This window comes from Silurus aristotelis (genome assembly GCF_946808225.1).
Source record: "Silurus aristotelis genome assembly, chromosome: 3".
Lineage (NCBI taxonomy): Eukaryota > Metazoa > Chordata > Actinopteri > Siluriformes > Siluridae > Silurus > Silurus aristotelis.
The window spans coordinates 34,233,134-34,244,695 of record NC_139576.1 but is presented as its reverse complement, the minus strand read 5'-3'; the positions used below and the strand labels follow the sequence as shown (position 1 = coordinate 34,244,695).

Below are 11,562 nucleotides of genomic sequence, written 5' to 3'. Positions count from 1 at the left end.
CTACACAGATCTATGACCTTTATCTGACTGCACATCTAGATAGTTGACTGTGCACCACACCTCCTCACACAACATCAGTACCTAATCTCATTAATGCTCTTTTAACTAAAATGAACACAAATCCCCAAAGTCACGACCCAAAAATCTACTGGAAAGCTTTGACAGAAAAGTCACGCATTAAAAATGAAGAAAAAAATTACAAATTTTAAAAAGTAAAAAAAACAAATTCCCCAGCATGTATGGTTCTACCCCCTTTATGTGGTAGAAACAAACCAGGGTTTGAGTATAGTGGTCAAAAAATGAATGCATGAATGCATGTCCACGTTACCAGCTTTTTTTTTCTCTCCCCTAAGTACAAAAAAAAAAGTCTCAGCAGTGCATTGGTTTAATTTGTGCTAATTTTCTAAACAATTATTTTTATTTAAGTGGGTTATAGTTTGCTATTTTGGGCTTGGCACATTTTTTATGCATGATATCTGATGTTTTTGTGACACATCTGATTTTTTTTATATATTTTATTAAATAAACCAGTATTTGATTCATGCTGAGTGATGGCCGGATTGCCAGATGCTTGGAGTAAATAAGCTCGAGCTCATTACAAAGCAGCACGTGTCCTAAATGCGCGTGTCAAGCATATCCACATGGGTTTAGATCCAAACCCTGGTGGACATTCGGTCCCCCGCGTGGGCACGCATCTCTCCTCCCCTTCATTTACGCTCTACTTCGCGCGCACACACACACGCGCTTGCGCGCACGGGCGCTGGAGCAAGTCGCGTAACGGAGCTCCTCCAGACTTCCAGGAGATCTACGTTGGAGGTTATGACACGCGACGAGCCGACACAAGTTTCAAACCCTTCCACCCTCCACGACCCCACTCAGGCCGCGTGTCTCCCACGTGAATCGCCCGGGGGAGATTGCAGAAAGTGAGCGCGTGCGCGCCACTTCAGGGTTGCTGGTGCACGAGTGATGGAGAGAAGGAGGGATGCGTGTACTTGCGTGTGTTAGTAGTACATGTGTGGGACGTGGGCTTTGGGAAATAGGGATGTACTCCTAACATCACAGCGAGATAGGGGATTTTGGATATTTCTGGCGACATGGCACACTTACTTTGGTGGAACTTGGCGAGATTGGTCGCTTTCTGGAGGCTGGTGCATGCACAAGTAAGTCAGCATCCATTAAATCACCCCTATGATGTTTTATTGTTTCCATAATTTGCTGCCAAGACTTTGTTAAAAAAGAATTCTGCACGACTATGCCTATTTGTGTGTGCGCGCGTGCGTGCGTGTGGATGTGCATCAGACATAAAAATCCACTTATAAATAATATTAAAAAATCTAAAATAATTCATGGTTCCAATGATGAATGGAGGTGAAAAATATTTATTTGTTTTGTTATTTTTTTCTATTTTTATATTAAAGTTTTAACACATTGAAGGAAAAAAAAAAGGAAAAAAAATATAAATGATATATTTTTACTTTATGTAAAAAAAATATTTATTTGACAGAGAAACAACATACTGATATGCAATTAGAGCATAGTTTTAAAGTAAATTACCAGGAAACAAAATGCATAGTGGGATATGGATTGTTTTTGTTTTAGGGGTGAAAATTTGAAAAAAAAAAAAAGTTTATGATTTTTATGTACATTTCTATATCGTAACTATGTAAGGCATGTACTAATTCTGAAATAAAAAACTTTCCCTGCTATTGTATATACTTTACTGTAACTTTGTGCCTGTAAGTTGCCAGTTAAGTACAATTAATACATATTTTGTTATAAAACCTCATGAATCTCATTAACAAATTCTATGACATTAACTTATGGCAAAAACCAGATAGAACCACATAAATGCCACCATTCACATAGAGTAGATTAGGGCTTTTTTTTTGGGGGGGGGGGGGGTTGTTTAACAAGATAATGGCTGAATTATAATGACATATATTGTTATTATTATATTATTAAAACAATTTATGCTTTATTATTTACACCTCAGTTTAAATGCACAAGCCTATGTATATACTGTGGATGGTACCAAAGAAGCTTCACCAAACCCACTGTGCAGTTCCACCATCCAGAGTGTATTATTGCCTCATGTACAGTGACTGGAACAATGAAATTGGCAATACTTATGAATAAAAAAATTCATTCTTAATTATTCAAGAAAAGAGTCTTTTTTCCTGTATAATGCTCATTGCTTTATTGATGTTTTTCTGTATATAGTCTAATTTTTTTTTTATTATTCTGTCTATGGCACATAGAATAGGACTGTACCTTGTTGATGTGATATTGCACATTGCTTTATGAACAATTTCTTTTCCCAACAGCATTACTGGCATACACTGCACTTTTCCTGGTTTCTCTCATCCCCCCAATTACTGATTCTTCTCATTCTTTTTTTTTTTTGCACATTACTGCATGAGCTGATCTTTAGGGTTTAGCAGTGGCGGAGGTAAGAGAGAAATAAAACAACAAATACTCCAGCTTTGAATTAACACCTACTCAGTGTATTCAAGTCCATCTATAAAGGTGAAATAAATACAATCATTTCAGGTGACGTGACCTACGGTGTTGAAAATGGTTTAATCCACCTACGCGTGTGTATGTTTTATTCTTTTTTTGTGAATTTGACGCATATAGTGGAACAAACAGAAACTTGCTTTTTTGTGCTCTTTCAGCAGGCCTGCAGTTTTTTTTTTACAGAGACAGACTAAATGAATTGCACCACGAATTGGGCTGAAATCGACACTACATCCTGCTCATCGGTCATCATATGTCCATACATTTTTTTGCTTTCTCCAGTGAGTTCAATTGACTTATCTGGAAGAGCTAATTATGGATTTAAAGAGCCTCACCAACATCATCTTAGTCCCCTTTTATCCTTACAAATTGCTGGACCTAAAAGTCCATGAGTGCTACAATCTAGTGCAAAGCCTTCCAAAGCATGGAGGTTTTTACAATAGTTGATTGAGAATATTTGATTGAGGTTATGATGTGCCCATAGACTTCTTTTCTTCATAATAATGCACATCCTGTTTACTTCCAGTTCTCCAGTTTTTATTACCCATGCTCTACCAATGGCATAGAGCTGCCCGATGAAGTCAAGTGCCTTCTCCTCCTCCTAAAGTGAACTACCAAACATCACTTGAAACTATGACTCAATGTTCAGTACTAAGAACTTATTTTTCCACAAACACATCACTAAATCTCTATCAGACTCTACTATGACTGACCATAAGTATAAATTCATAACTATTCTTTAAAGTCAATACTATCCAAAGAGAGAGACTAGTAAACAAAACTAATGATGAGACTACCGTTGTGGTTTGTCACTTCATTCAGAATGGCAGATCTGCTCCGAGAGGTTTGTGTGTACATGTTGGAACCGCAAATAAAACTCTGTGGCCTAATTGCTGAATTCTGAACAACATGGGATTAATTACTGGTAGAAACTGAATGTGTATGGAAGATAGAAGGGGTCAGTGGTGTCATGGTAATGGCATCCTGTTCCAGAGGGCTGTGCTCGGATTCCACTAGCTTGACCTACAGATGGCAATAAGTGGATCTTGCATTGGTAAAAAAAAGGGCCTTGGTTTGCTTTGACTTGGGTCACACCAGCTGACTGGCTGTCTGACCTCATGCCATCTTGATAATGGTGTCAGACTTTAAAGGTTTGAGCAGGCTAACATGGGGCAATGTGGTAAAAATGCTAGGCCATTAGCGCCAATTTCAATTAGAGTTGATTCATATATATATATATATATATATATATATATATATATATATATATATATATATATATATATATATATATATATATACACTGATCTCTGTGCCACAGTGGCATTATGCTGCCCCTAAGCAACTGAGGCATGAACATTACTCTTCCACACATCTATCACAATTTTGTGTCACCTGCAAGATCTTACACACCTATTCTCAGATGAGGTTGTGGCTCTGTTGGTTTTATTTAGGTCTATCCATAGGCTGACTACCCACTTCTAGGTTTAAGTTCCAGGAAATGCCAATTAACCTCCATTACAGCTGCTGTCAGCATTCTCAGCAGAAGACATGACATAATAGACTGCTGAATGTAAGTGAGTAATGTCAATAATTGATCGAATAATGCCCCGGCTTGATTAATCACAAGGTAAACTAAGAGAATCACGTCGTGCTGTGGGAAAAAAGATTGAAACACACTAGCAATATGCTGCCATATGAACATTGAGAGGAAAAAAAAATGTAAAGGAAGAAACTGACTGGTGGGGGAATGAGGAGGTAATGGAGGAAGTGAAGGAAGACTGACCTCCTCATCGCTTGTTTTTGTGCCAGCAATTTACCTCAGTAGAGAATACCAGGCTGTAAGAGCAGCAACTCAACCATGCTAGGTGTGATTAGCCACAGGGCAGCAAGGTAATAGACAGCAGGAAAAATAGAGAAAGTAGGGAGGACCAAGTGATGAAAGACTTGGAAAGAAAAAATATATCTTTGTACAGTTTATGTCTTATGGATCAACCCATTACGTTTTTTATTGTGAAAATATATTTTGAGGTTGTCTCAGTGTGTTGGTGTGTTTACACAGGCTGGTCCAGATGGGGAGATCACAGCAGAAGAGCAAGTGCAGATGCTTCTTGATGCCAAACTCCAGTGCCTCCACTCCGTCTCAACTCACGATCTGGCAGGTAAGGAGAATCACCACGATGGTTTTCTGAGATAGATTAAATCTGGAATTGCTGCTTTTGTACACAAAAGTTGTAGCTAGTCTAAAATTGAGCACAAACATGCACATTTTTCTTTTGTCTTTTTTGGCAAACCCACTTGCTTCTTTGGCAGAAAGATGGATGTACAGTCATGGGGAAAAGGAAATTACACCCTTCTCCAGTTCTATCTTTTCACACAATCGAACATTACTCTCAGTAGAGTGCAAATGCCTATAAGCAACAAGTCGAGGCAGAATTCTGTGATTTACATAAAATACTTTCAAATACAGTTGCATGAAAAACACCACATCCCCCATCGATCTTGTGTTATTTCCTGAACATAGATATAACTTTCAAAAACATTCCCATATGAAACCTGTTATTATGTTGTGTTGTTAATCATATATTATTATTTGAAACTTTGAAATTGCTTAGTGTTTTCTTCTCATGTCGAACATAGCTGGAGGCCTCCTCTTTCTCAGAATAAGGGTTACATTGTTTGTATGGATACAATTGTAAAAAAAAGAATGTAAAAAATAGGGAAATCCGAAAATAGCACATTAAAGCATGATACAGTATGACTCACATTTTGATTGCACAATTGAGCATTTTGTGGCTATAATAAATTGTGCCTATAATTAACTCATTAGACAACAAAGCTAAAAGCTAAAATCCTTCTACCTGATTTTTTTTTCTCCCTCTTTTTTAATCCAGGCGTTAAATACTTGAGTTTAAAAACAGTAGATAAGACACTGCTGGAAAACGTCTGGCAGCTCTACTTCCGCTAAAGGATTTCAGCAAGAAAGACTAACAGACTTCAGTTTTTCATATTGTATTATATTCAACTCTCTCAATGTCCGGACTGTTTCCCAGACTGGACTTTTTCAGTAATGATCTCATCATTTCAACATTTTAGATTTCGGAGTTTGTAGGTTCCCTGGTGGTCTAGGGGTTAGGATGCGGCGCTCTCCCCGCTGGGGGCCATAATTGATTCCTGGTCAGGGAACCAACCCCAGCCATTAGGGTTGCACAAGCCGGTGCACTCTTAGTAATTCCCTGGTGGTCTAGTGGTTAGGATGCGGCGCTTTCACCACTGCGGCCCGGGTTCGATCCTCGGTCAAGGATCCGACCCTAGCCGTTAGGGTTGCACAAGCCAGTGCACTCTTAGTGCCGGTCCCAAGCCCGGATAAATGGGGAGGGTTGCGTTAGGAAGGTCATCCAGCGTAAAAACGTGCTAAATCGAACATGCGGATCATGAATACTGATTATCTGATGTGGCGACCCCTAGTGGGAGAAGCTGAAAGAAAGATTTCAGAAAGGACAGTCATTGTAAGTATTTTGATAAATTTCTCATTATTTATGTATGTAAAGTAATAATAGAAGCAGTCTAATCTAAATTAATATCAATGAACTTTTTATATGTATGGAAAACTGCTTCAGAGATTTGTGCTCAAACATTTATCACATTACAAACATGGGAAACGCTGTTCATATGAACACTTGTAGCTATGAGAGAGACAGCTTTATTTTCACTGTGGCCTTTACAGATAATTAAAATTGCACCTGTGCACTTCACACCTACTGTATAAGGTTGCCAGGTTTTTCTTAAGTAGTGATCTTGAAGGAGGACTTTTTTTCCAATTACATTTAATACACCTCTTTTAAAACAGCTATGTCAGCACTATTTTCCCAACTACTCATTTGTCTGCTCATGCCAAATGTTATTCTGTATTTTACTGCATTCTGTTATATGCAGTAACATCTGTCCCAGATGTCTGAAAAGAAATCTGAAGCTCAAGAGATAATTCTGTGGTCTGAATAATGAAGTGTGCAAACATTTAGCTGAAATACCATGCCTCTTGTAAAATGTCTTGACTTGTTGGATGTCTCTTTCAGACCTTGCGATCCAGTTCCTCCCAGAGCAGTTAAATAGGATTTAATTGCAGTGATCAGGCATGACAGATATCCAGCTGATTGTTAGAGCTTGGACTTATGCTTCAGTTCAAAGTCTTGTGGAATGGAAGCATTGGTGTTTCAGTAATTATTTCATCCAGAAAAAGTCTCCAACCATCCCTGCTCCACAACAAACCCAAACCATTAAGCTTCCACCTTTATGTTTGTCTGTGGGTGGGGACCAGTCTGCTAACATTTTCTCTCCTGTCCTTTCATTCGCTGTCCAATGACAGTGTGCGTTGTGTCTTCATCGTTGTTGCCTATAATCGAAAGGAACATACATGCATCTCAGAAACAGCATACAAGCAATAAAATGATAAAAAATGATCCAAAACTTGTAAATGATAAATACGTTGCAGTCAAACAGAGGTACATTGAAGGGCAAATGCAAATTTGATAAACAGAGTCAGAAGATAGAGAGGTAGAGAGACAGCATATCTCATTGACACAGTATACACCTAGCTGAAAATGTTAGGTGTCCCAATACTTTTGCCAAAATAATCTATCTATCTATCTATCTATCTATCTATCTATCTATCTATCTATCTATCTATCTATCTATCTATCTATCTATCTATCTATCTATCTATGAAGTGTTTTCCATTTATATATGATTATTCAACATGAACAACAATATGCAAAACGATGATGCGCATATTAAATGAATACAGCATTATCAATTAAATCATTTATAAATAGACTTTAACATCATCCACCTTTTCTGAAGATTCACTCGGTCGCACCTTACTTAAATCGTACAATATATCATGGTGTAACATAAAGAATGTTGGCATTTTATCACTTTTATTTTGAATTTAATTTCATATCGGTACAACACCAGCAGCGGTGAAACAGTCGTCGACTTAAATTTCAAGTTATTCAATGAACTCTAGTTTATTGCTTTATCAAAAGACCTCATCCTTTAGCTAGGTTGCAGGACTGTATATTTATATTACCCACATGTGTAGCATACATACAAGAGAAGCTAACGCCTTAGCGTGAAGCTAATACATGTAGTGTTTTTGTAGCATATCACGTGAAAATCTCCACTTACATTTTGTTTTTTTACAAAGAGGAACGTACAATATGTGTGACAAGGTCAAGGTCTGTTTTTATAATGATATATTGAAACCTTTCTTCCTGGGTGACATTCTATGAATATACTTAGTAAAAAAGTGAAAGAAAACATGTACGAACTTGAATGGGTATGAAAAAACGGTTGCACATTTCTTGCTCTTTATTTTTCAATTTTCTAAGGAATTTTAGGAAAGGACTCAATGTTGTGTTGTAGGTAGTACAGTTATAAATGCATGGGAATATTTGTGACAAATGGTTTTTATTAGGAAATGTAATTTCTTAGTCATTTAATTTCATTTTTTACCAAGAGTGCTAATAATAGAGCCATCTGTAGCTCTTTTAGGTTATTTAGATTGTTTTTCCTTATTTCTTTTTAAAACCATTATTAAAGTAAACGGCCCTAAATTTTATTAACGCGCTATCAATTCAGCGCGCATTTCTGTTTCACCATTTTTATAAAAAATGTAAATACAGCAATTAAAAGGCGCAATTAAAACCTTCGGCAAAAAATACGTTTATCCACGACGTCCTTTCTTAGATATAAAATAAATACATAAACTCCAGATAAAAATATTTTTAATCAGTAAACTTTTGTTTTATTTCTGCGCCAAGTCTCAAATCAAACACCAAATCCGCCATGTTTTACACAATTAACCCTCTAGATGGCGTTTTGTGGGTTTTTCCCTCATAATGTCGACACAAACTTAAATTACTGTCTTTATTGATCGTACAGATAAAAACAATACATCATTCAAATCTGTAAAATGTCTATAATTTTCTATATATAAGCTTCCTGACTTGACTTGAAGAGGTGCGGTTTCTCCGGTATCACCTCATTAACTGTCCGTGTGGAAACATAGCAAAGGCTCTTAATGATGTCCACACGTCTCTGCACTGATATAGCCTTTATATTTAATCACTGTACATATGCTTACATACATATCACATGCTGTAAATATGATACATGTTTAACACCTCCAAGCTGCCAGTTTTGGGCACCTGAGCAAGCACTTAACTCTCTACTGCTCATTTAGTAAATGAGATCATTAAGAGTCGCTCGGGATAAACACTTCCAACAGGAAGTGGCTATATCTCGCTATCTTTGTCTCTCTATTTTCTCTATCTAATTGTCTCTGTGTCTCTTTTAGTAAATGTCTCTGTCTCACTGTATATGTCTCTCTCTTGTTGTCTCTCTATTTGTTTCTCACTGTTTCTAAAGCTGTGTCTGTGTCTCGTTGTCTTTGTCTCTGTCTTTCCTGCTTATTTACATGTCTAACAAAGTTTTGAGTTTTGAAGTAATGCCATTAGTAATCTATGATGAAAGACTTTCCTGGTTCGATTCTTACCTCTAGTTCCATATTGAACATTATAAGAAGTTATTAAAAACAGAACAATAAAAGGTCATTAAAATTGGTTGCTGGTAAATCATGGTATATCAGTGGTGCAGGTGTTGGAGATGTGGTTCTTGTACCTGAGTCACTTCTCATAGACTTCGAGTAGCTGAGAGAATGAACAGGAAGGAGAAGTTTTGACCCTCAACCATCATGATCTAAGAGAAAACAGTGGTCTCCTAACTATAGAAAAGCCAAGAGTCCAATAAGCAAAGGCTTGTTTGCCTCTCCTGTGTTGGTGTAATGGTCAGTGAAGTGGTGGCTGCTATCTGACTCACCTGGTTCGATTCCTACCGCTTAGCTTTCCTTTAAATTGTTTAAAAAGTTTTAAAAAAGAACCAAAAAAGGTCCTAAAAATCAGGTTCTTGCAAGAGATCCTGTGGCTCAATTGGAAGAGCTTTGCCTCTGGGTTGAGAGGTTGCCGGTTCAAACCCCGGCCAGGGCTCAAAGTTAAGAGTGTGGAAGGTTCCGGTGACTGTAGTGAGGAAGGTGTCAGGAATGGCTGCGTGGAAGGTTGGATGTGGACGGTTTCGGAGGGTGTATCCTGAAGCAGGGGGGCAATATCCGGGCATCTGCCCCCCCAGTGTCTGAGAAGCTGAAAACAGGGGGTTATGAAGCAAAAACGTCCAAAAAAGTATCGACTTAGTTTTGCATATATAGGGAAAAAATTCTGCCAAAAACCTATCACCCTCACTTTCTCTGAGGCTGTGAAGCAGCAGGTCTTCACAGCCTTTGTTTACAGTCACCCACTCCATTGCTCACCACACACTACTTTCCACACAGCTTACCCAGTGTGGGGACTAGCCAGATTTGAACCAGCAACCTCTGAGCTCAGAGGCAAGGCTTTTACCACAAAGCCATCAAGTCCCACAACTCACCTTCTTTTTTTGGGGGGTTTATCCTTCGTTTCATGCTTCAAAGCAAGAAATTCAGACCAGAAAGAAACACAGAAAGCAGGATTCGAACCCTGAACCCCACCAACAGCAAATTGCCAGTCTTAACCCACTGAACCATCTGGAAGGACAGGCTGTAGCAATTGTTAGAGCAGGTCTATCTTTTTTTTTCAAACCATCAACACAAGAATATAATGCTAAAGACAGACTTGGGAAGCAAACCCACATCGTGACTAGCAGGATTTGAACCCTGATTCACGCCATTAGCGGGGCACCAGCACTAACCCACTGAACTATCAGGAAGGACAAGCTGGGAAGCTTGTTTAGAGCAGGTCTATCTTTCTTTTTAACCCATCAAAACAAGACTATGAATCAAGAATTTAACCTACCTCATGACTAGCAGACAGAAAGCCAGGTTTGAACCCTGACCGCCAACATTAGCAAAGTACCAACCTTAACCCACTAAGCCATCAGGATGGGAAGCTTGATTAGAGCAGGTCTATCTTTCTTTTTAAACCATCAACACAAGATTTTAACGCTAAAGAAAGATGTAGAAAGCAAATACAGATGTAAGTAGCACAAGTTGAACCCACATTGTAAATACCAAGATCGCCACCACCAGCGAGACACCAACGTTAACCCATTGAACCATCGGTGAGGACAGGCGGGGAAGCTTGTTTAGAGCAGGTCTATCTTTCTTTTTAACCCATTAAAAACAAAAATATATCACTAAAGAAAAATGCAGGAAGTGAATCCTGATAGTGACTGGCAGGCAGAAAGCAGGATTCGAACCCTGAACCCCACCAAAGGCACGACACCTGATTTAACCCACTGAACCATCAGGAAAGACAGGCCAGGAAATTTGTTTAGAGCAGGTCTATCTACCTTTAAACCATCAACACAAGAATATAAAGCTAAAGAAAGATTTAGGAAGCAGGGACATAACTGACATCGCAACTAGCAGGATTCAAACCCTGATCCTTACCATCAGCGAGGCACCAGCCTTAATCCGATGAACCATGGAAGAGCTCAGACTGGGAGACATGTTTAGATGAGGCACAAGCCTTAAACCACTGAGCGACCACTGCTGAAAAGCATGTGTGCTTTTTGGAGGGTTCATACTTTGTTTCATGCCAGCGCAGTAAGAAAGAAGGCATGTAGGACTGGCTTTGAAACCTTATCACCAGCGTGGAATATATTAAGGACCATGTTCAGGCACAAGCCTTAACCCACCTTAACTGAGCTACCACTGAAGTGCTTTTTTCTTTTTTTTTTTTTCTTTTTTTTTTTTTTTGGTGGGGTTATCTTTTATTAAAGACCAGGAAATCAAGAAATTAATCCAACACAGAATTGAAATGTTTTCAGAGTGGACAAGGTCCAGAAGTTTTATTTACCAACACAGCAACCAGCTCAACCAGGAATCAAACTCTCAAACTCATCCTCGTGGGGACTCTGACGTTAACCCACTAGGCTATCACATCCATCCATCCATCCATCCACCCATCCATCTACCTACCTACCTACCTACCTACCTACCTATCTATCTATCTA

General features: G+C 38.5%; 1 protein-coding gene across 1 annotated transcript in view; it reads left to right on the top strand.

The window, feature by feature from the left end:
- The first annotated feature begins 662 nt into the window (after window positions 1–662).
- pth2ra (parathyroid hormone 2 receptor a) overlaps window positions 663–11,562 on the top strand; it is a 70,136-nt gene continuing 59,236 nt past the window's right edge. The window contains exons 1-2 of the mRNA XM_083537770.1: window positions 663–1,160; window positions 4,580–4,679. Of these exons, the coding sequence (XP_083393896.1) occupies window positions 1,095–1,160; window positions 4,580–4,679 (166 nt within the window). The 5' untranslated portion in view covers window positions 663–1,094. The remainder of the gene's footprint in view (window positions 1,161–4,579; window positions 4,680–11,562) is intronic.